Source organism: Oryctolagus cuniculus, chromosome 1 (genome assembly GCF_051225735.1).
Source record: "Oryctolagus cuniculus isolate XC-2025 breed Fujian yellow rabbit chromosome 1, ASM5122573v1, whole genome shotgun sequence".
NCBI lineage: Eukaryota > Metazoa > Chordata > Mammalia > Lagomorpha > Leporidae > Oryctolagus > Oryctolagus cuniculus.
Genome location: NC_142867.1, coordinates 8,327,778 through 8,343,318, shown reverse-complemented (window position 1 = coordinate 8,343,318; position 15,541 = coordinate 8,327,778). Strand labels below are relative to the sequence as shown.

Below are 15,541 nucleotides of genomic sequence, written 5' to 3'. Positions count from 1 at the left end.
TAAGAGCTCAAGAAATTCAACAACAAAACTAACAATCCAGTTAATAATAGCAAAGAACATGAAAAGACGTTTTTCAAATAATAATATTCAAATGGCTGAAATGCGCTCAGTATCTCTAAGCATCAAGGAAATGTAAATCAAAATCACAATGAAGTTTCACATCACCCCAATTAGGATGGTTATCATCTCCAAATCAAAAAATAACAAATGTTGGTGAGGATGTGGGGAAAAGGTACCCTAACCCACTGTTGGTAGTAATGTAACCTGGTATAAATATTAGGGAAGAAATCTGAAAATAGATCCAGCATTTGAAAAGTGATCTGTACCCCCATGTGTGTTGCAACTCAATTAGCAATTGGTAAGATATAGAATCAATGTATCCACAAAGAAAATATGATACACACACACACACGCAAACACACACACACACACACACACACACCGTGGAATACTACTTAAGCAAAAAAAAGAAGTCCTGTCTTTACCTACAAAATGGAGCAATTAGAAGCCATTATGCTTACTGAAATAATCCAGTGCAAAAAAAAAAAAAAGACAAATATCATATGTTGTCTCTGATATGTGGCTGTTAATATAGAATGCCAAAAATGTGTCGGAATGAAATGCACATCTTATAATATGGTTGTTGTTTTAGCCCTTGTGTATACTCCTGTGGAACTGTGGTCTTCCTACTTTTTACTTGTTGATTATTATGATTAGTGTTAAATTAAGCCTGTGATTACTGATTGGACTGAAGTTAGGTTTTTGTATTAAGAAAAAAATAGGAAGGATCAAGGGGATTCAGGGAGGGAGCTGAGCAGGGAGGGAATTTGGATATCTTCTTAGAAAGTACCTATGAAATATGTGAAATATGTTCTCTTTACATTAATAGAAATAAAAACGATAAAAATTTAATCAAAACACATCCTTTAATTTCCAGACTGAGATAAGACATTCAGAATGTATTTCTAAATATTATGTTTAGAATATATTTTAATAAAGAACCAAAAAATTGACAACCTAATGAAAATAGACAAATGTAAGGCAACATAAGAATTCTTCATTTTCATCACCCAGTGTAACTCACCTCAGAAGGCTTATGTAGAAAATTCTCATGCGCAGTTTGTGTGCATGGAACATCTCGACCATGGATGGTTTGGTTGAGGCTTTGTCCATCTCCTCCTTCATGGTGGACCTCACAAACTTCAACAACAAAAACAAAAAGCATTAATGAGATGTCAATGAGTGTAGTGTGAGTCCTGGAAGATGAGATAGACCCAGAATTCACTGTACTCATGGACCCTTCTGTCTAGGGGGACGTGGGCAGTCAGTAATCTATCTCTTGTATGGAGAGTTCCAAAAGGTGTAGTGGGAAATGGGAACTCAGATGAATTGCATAGGAATAAAGCCTGCTAAAAATTGAGCTTATGAAGGGCAGAAAACATTGAAAAATGATTTACAATATTAAGGGAATACCATGAAAAGGCAGTTGTTTCAGGGTTCAAGATTTCTGTTCTTTACAGTAAGCCTGAAGGACCTGTCCTTCCTTGTTAGAATAAGAGAACCTTAGCCAGAGCAACTAGCTAACTTAGAGAAATATAAATTTTTTAAATATACAAACAGGAGAGAAAGGAATTAAGTCATCCCTGTTTGCAGGTGACTTGATTCTATATGTTAAAAAATCTAATGAGTCCACCAAAAGTCTATTAGATATGATACACAAATTCAATAAAGGTACAGGATATAAAATTAACATAAATCAATAGCAGTTTTATACATCAACAAAGATGCTATAAAATAAATCATAAAAGAAGTCCCATTCACTAAAACTATGAAAAATACCCAGAAAATTTTCAACCAAGGATTAGAAATGTTTTTCACAGTGAAAATGACGACACATTCATAAAAAAATTGAAGAAGACACAAATATGTGGAAATACTTCCCATATTCATGGACTTGAAGAATTAATGCTCCTGTTATCAAAATATCCATACTACCTAATATGATTACAGATTCAAAAGAATTGCCACCCAAATTCAGATGCCATTCTTTGGAGAACAAAAAAAGGCTAGAGTTCATATGGAAGCATAAAAGTTCTGGAATAGCCAAAGCAATTTTGAGCAACAAAGAACAAAGCTTAAGGCACCACAATTCCTGATTTAATGAGCTAATATAGAGCATGAGTAAAATGATATAAAATGGATATATAGACCATAGAACAGAATCAAGATCCCAGAAATGTATTCATGCATCAACAGCCTGCTGATTTGCAAAATGCACAAAATCCATGCATGAGTCAGTGTTTTTTTTTTCTTTTCTGAAAACTACATCCACTTCATTATTTGGATCCAAGAAATCCTTGTCTGAGTATGATAGGCATGTAGCCTCCCATCATTAATGGTGTGCAGAGTTAAAGGCAGTGAAAAGTGCAGGGAATATGTTGATACAGTGTGAACTTGGCTTAGGCAAGTTCTATGAGAGGTGAACTTTACTAACACCTTTAGAGTTAGTTTTAGGCTTTAAAATTGGCTTAGAATTTTACCCTGAACTTAACATGTGACTTACTATGTCAGAAAAAATTGGTCCACTGGCACTAAATTAAAGTACCATAGAAGAAATAAATTCTGGTGTTCTGTTGTGCAGTTGCGACGATAGGTAAGGATAACATATTACATAAAAGTGCTTCAAATGGCTTGTGAAAAAGAAATTAAAAGATAAATTATTTTGATGAAAAAACTTTGGAAATCCATGCATAGTTTTTCCATAATAACATTTTCTATGAGCTTTTTGAAGACTTTTGATATGAATGAATTTCAATTTTTTTTACTCAAATAACCTTATTCTCAGTTCCATTTTCTATAAATTTTTTTTGACAGGCAGAGTGGACAGTGAGAGAGAGAGACAGAGAGAAAGGTCTTCCTTTACCGTTGGTTCACCCTCCAATGTCCACCGCCGCTGGTGCACTGCGGCCGGCGAACCGCGCTGATCCGATGGCAGGAGCCAGGTGCTTCTCCTGGTCTCCCATGGGGTGCAGGGCCCAAGCACTTGGGCCATCCTCCACTGTACTCCCTGGCCACAGCAGAGAGCTGGCCTGGAAGAGGGGCAACTGGGACAGAATCCGGCGCCCTGACCGGAACTAGAACCCGGTGTGCCAGTGCCACAAGGCGGAGGATTAGCCTAGTGAGCCGTGGTGCCGGCCAATTTTCTATAAAATTTTTGAAGTTCAATCATGTATTTCCCAAAAAAGAAATAGCATTAGAGTAAGAATTTTAATATTTTTATAACAAATTAATGATAAAAATTTGAGGAAATAGGTAAGATCATGGTGACTTAAGCAATATACAATGTACACATGTATTGAAACTTCTAACGATGCCCCATTAATATGTGCAGTTATGCTTTACTTTAGAAATGAAATAAACACTTCTATTTCATGGAAGTTGTCTACAATTTACCCACAGCATCATATGTCACCATGAAACAAATGTAAAACAAAAGAAAGCAATTATTATTTCACAAAATGATAGCAATTTATTAATAGCACAATGAAAATTTAGAGCTAGACTGATCAATGAATTTCCCATATCTGTTGCTCATTGGAGTGTGCTATTGTGATTCAATTACTAAAAATTTCACTGATGATGAACAAGGTTGGGTTAGTGGTGGGACAGATGCACTGGCATGCATGTTGATCTAGGATTTTTGAAATTTCAAGAAAAATAATAATAGAATTTAGCATTAAATGGCAATAATAAGGAACCATCAATTCCAGAGATTAAACTCTGACATCAAGATTGGAATGGGGGTGTACACTAGTGGTTAAGATGCCTGCTTCCCTCACTGTCCACTCTGACTGTCAAAAAAAAAAAAAAAAGATGCCTGCTTCCCACATCAGTGTACCTGGGTTTGATTCCTAGCACTGGCTCATTCTCCTGTATTCAGCTTTCTGTTAATGCAGATTCCAGAGGGTCAGTGGTGATGGCTAATGTAATTGGATTCATGACACACACTTGGTAGACCTGGATTGATTTGTGGACTCTTGGTCTCATGGCCATCCCAGCCCAGGCTGATGAAGGCATTGGCGAATGTATGAACAGATAAAAGCTCTCTGTAGGCTATCTTTTGTGGCATTTCCCCCCATATAAACAAGAATATTACTTAATATTTTTTTTATCTTTTATTTAATGAATATAAATTTCCAAAGTACGACTCATGGGTTACAATGGCCTTCCCCCCCACACCGTCCCTCCCACCCACAACCCTCCCCCCTCCCACTCCCTCTCCCCCTCCATTCACATCAAGATTCATTCTCGATTATCTTAATATACAGAAGATCAGCTTAGTATACCCTAAGCAAGGATTTCAACAGTTTGTTCCCACACAGAAACATAAAGTGAAAAATAATAGATGATTTTTTTTTAAATCATGATGAAATCAGATCAGACCTATTGTCATGTTTAATCCCAGTGAGAGTCAAGTTGGGAATTGACAATTTCTTTTTTTTTTTTTTACAGAAGATCAGTTTAGTGTACATTAAGTAAATATTTCAATCGTTTGCACCCCCATAGAAACACAAAGTGAAATATACTGTTTGAGTACTTGTTATAGCATTAAGCCTCAGTGTACAGCACATTAAGGATAGAGATCCTACATGAGGAGTAAGTGCACAGTGACTCCTGTTGTTGACTTTACAAATTGACACTCCTGTTTATGGCATCAATAATCTCCCTATGCTCCAGTCATGAGTTTCCAAGGCTATGGAAGCCCTCTGAGTTCTCCGACTCTTATCTTGTTTAGACACGGTCATAGTCAAAGTGGAGGTTCTCTCCTCCCTTCAGAGAAAGGCACCTCCCTCTTTGAAGACCTGTTCTTTCCACTGGGATCTCACTCACAGAGATCTTTTTGCCAGAGTGCCTTGGCTTTCCACGCCTCAAATACTCTCATGGGCTTTTCAGCCAGATCCAAGTGCCTTTATGGCTGATTCTGAGGCCAGAGTGCTATTTAGGACATCCGCCATTCTATGAGTCTGCTGAGTATCTCACTTCCCATGTTGGATCACTCTCCCCTTTATTTATTCTATCGGTTAGTGTTAGCAGATACTAGACTTGTTTATGTGCTCCCTTTGACTCTTAGTCCTTTCATTATGATGCTGGCTTCATAGAAAGAGTTTGGGAGGATTCCCTCTTCTTCGATTGTTCTGAATAGTTTGAGAAGAAATGGGATTAGTTCTTCTTTAAATGTCTGGTAGAATTCAGCAGTGAATCCATCTGGTCCTGGGCTTTTCTTTGTTGGGAGGGCCTTTATTACTGTTTCAATTTCTGTTTCAGTTATGGGTCTATTTAGGTTTTCTATGTCTTCCTGGTTCAATTTAGGTAGGTTGCCTGTGTCCAGGAATCTATCCATTTCTGATAGGTTTTCCTGTTTGCTGGCATACAGGTCCTTGTAGTAATTTCTGATGATTCTTTTTATTTCTGTGGTGTCTGTTGTTACGTTTCCTTTTTCATCTCTGATTTTATTGATTTGGGTCTTTTCTCTTCTTTTTTTAGTTAGTTGGGCCAATGGGGTGTCAATTTTGTTTATTTTTTCAAAAAACCAGCTTCTCGCTTGGCTGATTTTTTGTAATGTTTTTTTGGATTCAATCCTGTTAATTTCTTCTCTGATTTTAATTATTTCTCTTCTCCTACTAGATTTGGGTTTGGTTTGCTGCAGTTTTTCTAGGTCCTTGAGGTGCGCTGAAAGCTCATTTATTTAGTACCTTTCCAATTTCTTGATATAGGCACCTATTGCTATAAATTTGCCTCTCAATACTGCTTTTGCTGTATCCCATAAGTTTTGATATGTTGTGTTGTTGTCTTCATTTACTTCCAGAAAGTTTTTGATTTCTCTTTTGATTTCTTGAATGACCTAGTGTTCATTCAGGAGCATGTTGTTCAGTCTCCATGTGTTTGCATACTTTCTGGGGTTTCCTGAGTTGCTAATTTCCAGCTTCATCCCGCTGTGGTCTGAGAAGCTGCATGGTATGATTCTAATTCTTTTAAATTTGCTGAGACTTGCTTTATGGCCTAGTATGTGATCAATCCTAGAGAAGGTTCCATGCGCTGCTGAGAAGAATGTGAAGTCTGTAGATGTAGGGTTGAAAGTTCTGTAGATATCTGTTAGATCCATTTGGGCAATAGTGTCAATTAAATCTGCTGTTTCCTTGTTGATCTTCTGTCCGGATGATCTGTCTATTTCTGAGAGTGGAGTATTGAAGTCCCCCAGTACTATTGTATTGGAATCTAAATCTCCCTTTAAGTCCCTTAACATATCTTTTAAATAGACCGGTGCCCTGTAATTAGGTGCATATACATTTATAATAGTTACATCTTCCTGTTGAATTGAACCCTTAATCATTATATAGTGTCCCTCTTTGTCTCTCTTAACAGTTTTTGTATTAAAGTTTATTTTGTCTGATATTAATATGGCTACACCTGCTTTTTTTTGGTTTCTGTTGGCATGGAATATCTTTTTCCAACCTTTCACTTTCAGTCTGCATGCCTCTTTGTTAGAGAGATGTGTTTCTTGTAGGCAACAAATAGTTGGGTTGTGTTCTGTGAGCCAGTCAGCCAAACGGTGTCTTTTAACTGAAGAATTCAGACCATTAATGTTCAATGTGACTATTGATACGTAGTGACTTTGCCCTGCCATTTTCCCGGAAATATTTTCTAGTATATGCTTTGAGCTTCCCATGCTCTTTTACTGGTAGGTGTTCTTCCTTTCCCTTCTTTCATATTGATGGCCGTGTTTCTGTGTTTCTGAGTGTAGCACATCTTTAAGTATCTTTTGCAGGGCCGGATGAGTGGCCACAAAGTCCTTCAATTTCTGTTTGCTATGAAAGGTCTTTATTTCACCTTCATTCACAAATGAGAGCTTGGCAGGATATAATATTCTGGGCTGGCAATTTTTCTCTCTTAGCACCTGTGCTATGTCTCGCCATTCCCTCCTGGCTTGTAGGGTTTCTGATGAGAAGTCTGCTGTGAGTCTGATTGGAGATCCTCTGAGAGTAATCTGACGTTTCTCTCTTGCACATTTTAGGATCTTTTCTTTATGTTTCACTGTGGTAAGTTTAATTACCACGTGTCGTGGTGAGGATCTCTTTTGGTCATGTTTATTGGGGGTTCTATGAGCTTCCTGTACTAGGATATCTCTGTCCTTCTCCAAACCTGGAAAGTTCTCTGCTAGTATCTCACTAAAAAGGCCTTCCAATCCTTTCTCTCTCTCCATGCCTTCAGGAACTCCTAGAACTCGAATGTTGGTTTTTTTAATAGTATCCTGTAGATTCCCAACAATATTTTTTAGGTTTCTAATTTCCTCTTCTTTTCTTTGGTTTGACTGTATGTTTTCCTGTGCTCTATCTTCTAAGTCCGATATTCTCTCTTCTGCTTCACCCATTCTGTTTTTAAGGCTTTCTAATGTGTTTGTCATTTGATCTATTGAGCTCTTCATTTCATTTTGATTTCTCTTCACTATTACACTTTCCTGTTCTACTAGTTTCTGAGTTTCATTTTGACTCTTCCTTAAAATTTCATTTTCACGAGAGAGATTTTCAATCTTGTCCATTAAGGATTTCTGTAGTTCAAGGATTTGCTTTTGAAAACTTCTACATGTTCTTATCATAAATTTTTTGAAATCCGTATCTTGCATTTCTTCTATCTCATCATCTTCATACTCTTGGCTTGGGGTGTTTTGCTTATTTGGAGGCATCATAGTGTCATCGTTGATCTTGCTCCCTCTATTTCTGTGTTTGTTACTCGGCATAGTTAATTCTTCTTGCGTCACTGTGCGTTTTTTTTTTTTTTTTATACTGTGTCCGTGTTAAGTGGACTGCCTGCTGTTGGAGGAGCCTTGGAGGCTTGAGATGGGTGCGGCCTGAGAGCTCTGCCTGGTTCTTCCTGGTTAAGGGTGTGCAAAGGTGACACCCTCAGGTTATGCGTGGTAAATCTCTCTCTTTTTATTTATTTATTTATTTTATTTATTCAGGGGGTAAGTAACACCGCAGGGCAGGGCTGTGCAGAATTGATGGTATTTAGCTTCCAGTCTTTGGCTCCTCTGGACTCCCACTGGGTTGCCTAGGCTACTGAATTGTAGTGACTCAGTTCCTTAACTCTCCCCCATTGATATGTAAATCCAAAGAGGAGGCCTGCTCTTTGTCTCTTGGGAATTCTTCTAGCATTGCAGCCTTGTAACCTTTGCAAGGTTAGGGGGAAGAGAAACCCCGAAGCTTTTTTTTTTCCTTCTTTCCGGTAGTGAGTTTGCTGCACTTTCCGGCCCCCCTCTAGATTCTGACCCCCGTTTCCCCACCAATGTCTCGGGTTATTGAGCTCACCTCCCCTTCCAGTGCCGATGTGTGGACTCGGAGCCCTGAGGGTCCCAAGTCTCCCCGCTGTTGTCTGTGTGGCATGCACTCCCCTTGGAGCACTGTCACGTAGACCCTGGGGCTTCTGCAGCTGGGTCTCGCAACTTGGCTTCCGCGCGGTGGGCGACCTTGTTCTCCCAGTAGGTCCTCCAATTCACACCTGCTCCATCCAGAAGGGTTTCCCCTGCAATTTTTTGGTTCTATTTTCTGCGGCTACCGTAACTCCCCTTTTATTAAACTAAATTTTCCTGGACTATCGGTGCTTGCCCTCACTATTCCGCCATCTTGGCTCCGCCCCTCTCAATATTACTTAATATTAAGGTTTACATATTGTAAAATCAGATAAGGAGACTTTTTGTCATGTGAAAACTGTGGTGGGCATCTTTGAATGACAAACCTCAATACTACCTTTTGGAATTTTTACTTTTGTGTCATCCCCTCTTCTCAAGTGTGGGTTGCTTCCAATAAACAGAATAGAGCAAGAGTGATGGGCTGCTAAGTCTATAGGTAGATTATGAAACACTGTGACTTCTGCCATGCTGGGTTCCCTCTCCAGCTACACACTTTATCTAAGCACTGTCATATTGGAGAGATCCATATGACCATAAAGGAGTCCTCAGTTCAATGATCTGAGAGCTTCATCCTTCCAGCAACCATGTGCGTAAGCTGGCAAGTAGATCCTTCCCCACTGAAGACTGGATGAAATCCCAGTTGCAGCAGCTGTCTTGATTGCAAACTGTGAGAGACTGTTAATAACGGACCAAGGTAATCCCTTCCTAGATGCTTATTTGGACACTATATTTTGAGGTCATTTGTTCCATGCAAAAGAGTTTTCTTTATGGTGTTGGCACAGGAAATGGAGTACAGCTGTTAAAAATAGCTAAAAATTTGGGAATGGATTTGGAATTGGGCAGTGGGTGAAAGCTGGGGGATTTTTCAGGATTATGATAGAGAAAGCATATAGGGGGTGACTTCAAACAATAAGTGGAAAATTGAGTTAATAAATTTGTGTTGGTGCAAGAAGTTTGGAATCTATGCATAATTATTTTATAATAGGCATTTCCACGAACTTTTTGAAGACCATTCTATTGCCTTCAATAACTTTAGCAGAAATCTCTGTATTGAGCAAGCTCCTTCTGAGGGCCAATGGAAAGTAATAAGCAGTTGGAGGAAATAGAAGTCCAAATATAAAAGTGCTGTAATTAGAGAACTGCACATAAGTGGTCTCATCCTCATTGGGGCATCATTTAAATGTTAAGATTGTAGACTTTGAATATAAGCAATAATGAAATTAGTTTTTCCTGGACAATGGGCCAGTGGCAATTTATTTATCATGTAAGGGAAATGGAGTCATTGGATTAGAGGCCAGGAACTTTGTTTTTTCCTTGAAGAACATTTTATTCTAAAAGGCATTGCTTTCTTTCATGGTCTATATGGGACATTTATTAGCTGCACAGCTACAAATCAGTTTCTGTGATGTTGCAATGCCTTTCTATTTCATTTTAACAGCTAACTCGTAATCCTTTCCTAATCCATTAAGCTAGAGTGAATACTATCTTGTGTCCTCCCAAAATTACTTGCATATTTGAAACTTTTATTTAATAAATATAAATTTACAAAGTACAGTTTATGGACTACAATGGCTCCCCTCCAATAACTTCCCTCCCACCTACAACCCTCCCATCTCCTGTCCCTCTCCCATTCCATTCACATCAAGATTCATTTTCAATTATCTTTATATACAGAAGATCAATTTAGTATATATTAAGTAAAGATTTCAAGTTTGCACCCACAAGGAAACAAAGAGTGAAAAATATTGTTTGAGTACTAGTTATAGCGTTAATTCACAAGTACAACACATTAAGGACAGAGATCTTACATGAGGAGTAAGTGCACAGTGACTCCTGTTGTTGCCTTAACAAATTGACACTCTTGCTTATGGCATCAGTAGTCACCCTAGGCTCTTGTCATGAGTTGCCAAGGCTATGGAAGCATTTTGAGTTCGCTGATGCTGATCTTTTTTAGACAAGGTCACAGTCAAAGTGGAAGTTCTCTCCTCCCCTCAGAATAAGTTAGAAAGTAGAAAGATGGCCCCTTCTTTCTACTGGGATCTCACTCGCAGAGATCTTTCATTTAGGTCTTTTTTTTCCCCAGAATGTCTTGGCTTTCCATGCCGAAAATATTCTCATGGGCTCTTCAGTCAGATCCGAATACCTTAAGAGCTAATTCTGAGGCCAGAGTGCTGTTTAGGACATCTGCCATTCTATGAGTCTGCTGTGTATCCTGCTTCCCATGTTGGATCATTCTCTCCTTCTTAATTCTATCAGATAGTATTAGCGGACACTAGTCTTGTTTATGTGATCCCTTTGACTCTTAATTTTATCATTATGATCAACTGTGAACTGAAATTGATCACTTGGACTAGTGAGATGGCATTGGTACATGCCACCGGGATGGGATTGAATTGGAATCCCCTGGCACGTTTCTAACTCTACTATTTGGGGCAAGTCCAATTTAGCAAGTCCTAAATTGTACATCTCCTCCCTCTCTTATTCCCACTCTTATATTTAACAGGGATCAGTTTTCAGTTAAATTTAAACACCTAAGAATAATTGTGTGTTAATTAGAGTTCAATCAATAGAATTAAGTAGGACAAAAATACTAAAAGGGATAAAGTATTATATTGTATATCAACAGTCAGGACAAGGGCTGATCAAGTCACTGTTTCTCATAGTGTCCATTTCACTTTAACAGGTTTCCTTTTTGGGTGCTTGGTTAGTTGTCACCAATCAGGGAGAACATATGATATTTGTCCCTTTGGGACTGGCTTATTTCACTCAGCATGATGTGTTCCAGATTCCTCCATTTTGTTGTAATTGACCGGATTTCATTGTTTTTGACTGCTGTGTAGTATTCTATAGAGTACATGTCCCATAATTTCTTTATCCAGTCTACTGTTGATGGGCATTTGGGTTGGTTCCAGGTCTTAGCTATTGTGAATTGAGCTGCAATATACATTAAGGTGCAGACAGATTTTTTGTTTGCCAATTTAATTTCTTTTGGGTAAATTCTAAGGAGTGGGATGGCTGGGTTGTATGGTAGGGTTATCTTCAGGTTTCTGAGGAATCTCCAAGCTGACTTCCATAGTGGCTTAACCAGTTTGCATTCCCACCAAAAGTGGGTTGGTGTCCCTTTATCCCCACATCCTCGCCAGCATCTGTTGTTAGTTGATTTCTGTATGTGAGCCATTCTAACCAGGGTGAGGTGAAACCTCATTGTGGTTTTGATTTGCCTTTCCTGATTGCTGGTGATACTGAACACTTTTTTCTGTGCCTTTTGGCCATTTGGATTTCCTCTTTGAAAAATGTCTATTGAGGTCCTTGGCCCATCTCTTATGTCGGTTGCCTGTTTTGTTCTGGTGGAATTTCTTGATCTCTTTGTAGATTCTGGCTATTAACCCTTTATCTGTTCCATAGTTTGCAAATATTTTTCCCATTCTGTTGGTTGCCTCTTCAATTTCCTGACTGTTTCTTTTGCAGTACAGAAATTTCTCAATTTGATGTAATCCCTATTGTCAATTTTGGCTTTGACTGCCTGTGCTTCTGGGGTCTTTTCCAAGAAGTCTCTGCCGGTGACTATATTTTTCATGGTTTCTCCAATGTTCTCTAATAATTTGATGGTGTCGGGTCATATTTTTAGATCCTTAATCCATATTGAGTGGATTTTTGTATAAGGTGTAACATAAGGGTCTTGCTTCATGCTTCTGCACGTGGAAATCCAGTTTTCCCACCACCATGTATTGAATACACCGTAGTGACTTGCCCTGCCATTTTCCCAAAGATATTTTTAATATATGCTTTGAGTTTCTTGTGATCTTTTACTTTGAGGTTTTCTTACTTTACCTTCTTTCATATTGATGGCTGTGTTTCTCATTTTCTGTGTGTAACACATCTTTAAGCATCTTTTGCAGGACTGGACGAGTGGCAACAAATTCTTTTAATTTCTGTTTGCTATGAAAGGGCTTTATTTCACCTTCATTCACAAATGAGAGCTTTGCAGGATATAATATTCTGGGCTGACAGTTTTTTCTCTTAGTACCTGGGCTATATTTCACCATTCCCTCCTAGCCTGTAGGGTTTCTGATGAGAAGTCTGCTGTGAATCTAATTAGATATCCTCTGAGAATAATCTGATGTTTCTCTCTTGTACATTTTAGAATCTTTTCTTTATGTTTCACTGTATCCCGTTTGATTACAATGTGTCATGGTGAGGCTTTCTTTTGGTCATGTTTATTAGGGGTTCTATGAGCTTCCTGTACTAGGATTTCTCTGTCCTTCTCCAAACCCAGGAAGTTTTCTGTTGGTATTTCACTAAAAAGGCCTTCTAATCCTTTCTCTCTCTCCAAGCCTTCAGGAACTCCTAGAACCCGAATGTTGCGTTTTTAAATAGTATCCTGTAGATTCCCAACACTATTTTTTAGGATTCTAATTTCCTCTTCTTTTCTTTGGTTTGACTGTATACTTTCCTGTGCTCTGTGTTTTAAGTCCGATATTCTCTCTTCTGCTTCACTCATTCTGTTTTTAAGGCTCTCTTATGCGTTTGTCATTTGATCTATTGAATTCTTCATTTCATTTTGATTTCTCTTCATTATCACAACTTCATGTTCTACTAGATCCTTCATTTCATTTTGATTCCTCCTTAAAATTCCATTTTAACAAGAGAGATCTTCTATCCTGCCCATTAAGGATTTCTGTAGTTCAAGAATTTGTTTTTGAGAACTTGTAAATGTTCTTATCTTACATTTTTGAAATCCGTATCTTGAATTTTTTCTATCTCATCATCTTCATAATCTTGAATTGGGGTGTCTTGTTCATTTGGGGGCATCATAATATCTTCCTTGTTCTTATTTCCTCGGTTTCTATATTTGTTGCTTGGCATTGTGGAGATATTCTTTGGTATCTTCTTTTTTTTTTTTCTGTTGCTATGGTGGTTTTTCTCAGGATACTATTACCGTAGATTAAGTGGACTGTCTGCTTTTGATGGAGCCTTAGAGGCTTGTGATGGGTGTGGCCAGTGAGCTCTGTTTGGTTCTTCAGGGTTAAGGGTGCGCCAAAAGTGACACACCCATGTTTGGCGTGGTAAATCTCTCTCTCTCTCTCTCTTTTTTATTCAGAAGGGGAGTAAATCTGCACAGCTGAGCAGAGTTGAAGGCAGTCAGTGTCTAAGCTCTGGCTCCTGTGGGTATAATATTCATCTGCTCTGTCCCAAGGACCCCACAAAGGATCTGTGCAGTCTTCAGTGTAAGCTCAAATTCCCTGCAATCTCCCACCGGGTTGCCAAGGTTACCAAGATTTTGGCATCTCCGGAGAGTACTCATGTCTCCGGTACTCTTTGAGTCCTCTCACACACTCCTTTTTTTTTTTTTTAACTTTTTTTTAATGAATATAAATTTCCAAAGTACAGCTTATGGATTACAATGGCTTCCCCCCCATAACGTCCCTCCCACCAGCAACCCTCCCCTTTCCCACTCCCTCTCCCCTTCCATTCACATCAAGATTCATTTTCAATTCTCTTTATATACAGAAGATCAGTTTAGCATACATTAAGTAAAGATTTCAACAGTTTGCTCCCACACAGAAACATAAAGTGAAAAATAATAGATGATTTTTTAAATGATGATGGAATCAGATCAGACCTATTGTCATGTTTAATCCCAGTGAGAGTCAAGTTGGGAATTGAAAATTTCTTTTCTTTTTTTTTTTTTTTTTTTTTTTTTACAGAAGATCAGTTTAGTATACATTAAGTAAAGATTTCAACAGTTTGATTTTTTTTTCACAGTCTCAGTTCATTAGCTACACAGATTTTATGTCCTAACCTCCTGTACTTTCTCCCCACCAGAGTCAGGTTTTTTGCTTGTCTGATGGCTGGCGCAGCTTTTACGTATGTCCAAAATGGCGCCTGCTCTATTGTCTTGCTCTCCTTTGTATGGTGAGAGGAGAGAATCGTTTCCATAATACAGTTCCCTTTTATATATATATAATATATATAAAATATATATGTTTATATATAAATATATAATAATCTATATTATAAATATATATAGTATATATTTATATATCATAACATATAAATATATTTATAATATAAATTATATGTATTATATATCACATTATACTATAATATTATAAAATTATATATTATCTTATAATATAATATTATATATTTAATTTATATACATTTATTTATAAATATATTTATTATATTCATATAATATAAATATTATATAAATAAAATATAAATATAATATAAATATATTATATAAATATATAATATAGTACATATTATATATAATATATATAAATATATATATATTTTGTTTTTCTCTTCTCTAGTTAGGCTGCTGAAATTTCCCCCACAGGGCTTTAAGCCTCATTCCCTCTAGGCTCTTCCTTCCTCTTTCCTGCCAGTGTCTCGGACTACTGAGGTTTCACTTCACCTCCCTTTCCAGCGCTGAGGCATAGATTTGGCGGCTGGGGTCCCGAGCCGTGGGCACCCGTGCCCTCCACGTAGGTCCACCTAGTTCCAGAAGAGTTTCCTCTGCTGTTTTTTCCCTAACTCTTCCCTGAACCTACAGTATTTTCACTTTTACTAAACTGCCTTTTCCCGGACTTTCAGTGTGCTCCCTCCCTATTCCACCATCTTTGAGCTTCCTTCTATAATCTTATTTTAACACCTGTTCTACACAATGAATTATTAATTTTGTGTCCAATTATAAGATGGAAGTTACTGATTTCATTGACTCTGAATTATGCATCTACTAGTATCTATTACCCAGCTGGTGTACTGTAGGTAAATAAATGTTTTTATATGAATCAGTGACCAAGCACACGGATGAGTCACATCAGGATTTTTTGTTTTATAGGCTCTGATTATCCTAAAGGGGACTAAAGTGGGAAATGAATTTTTTTCAATATTTCCTACTACATGTCCAAGGTATGGATATTTAGCTGTTGATTCAAACTACCATGTGCACTTACGCCCAGGAATCGCAATATCTATGTTCCAATTTTATGTGCATGTATGCCAATGAATTGCAATATCTCTGTTCAAATTCTTAGCAACAGGACAGATAAATTTTTTTTTCAGTGA

General features: G+C 37.8%; 1 protein-coding gene across 1 annotated transcript in view; it reads right to left on the bottom strand.

Moving 5' to 3' along the window:
* Positions 1-15,541, bottom strand: part of LOC100345797 (steroid transmembrane transporter SLC22A24-like) — a 51,761-nt gene that overhangs the window by 19,937 nt on the left and 16,283 nt on the right. Inside the window, exon 6 of the mRNA XM_008274353.5 lies at positions 1,085-1,200. Within this exon, the coding sequence (XP_008272575.5) occupies positions 1,085-1,200 (116 nt within the window). The remainder of the gene's footprint in view (positions 1-1,084; positions 1,201-15,541) is intronic.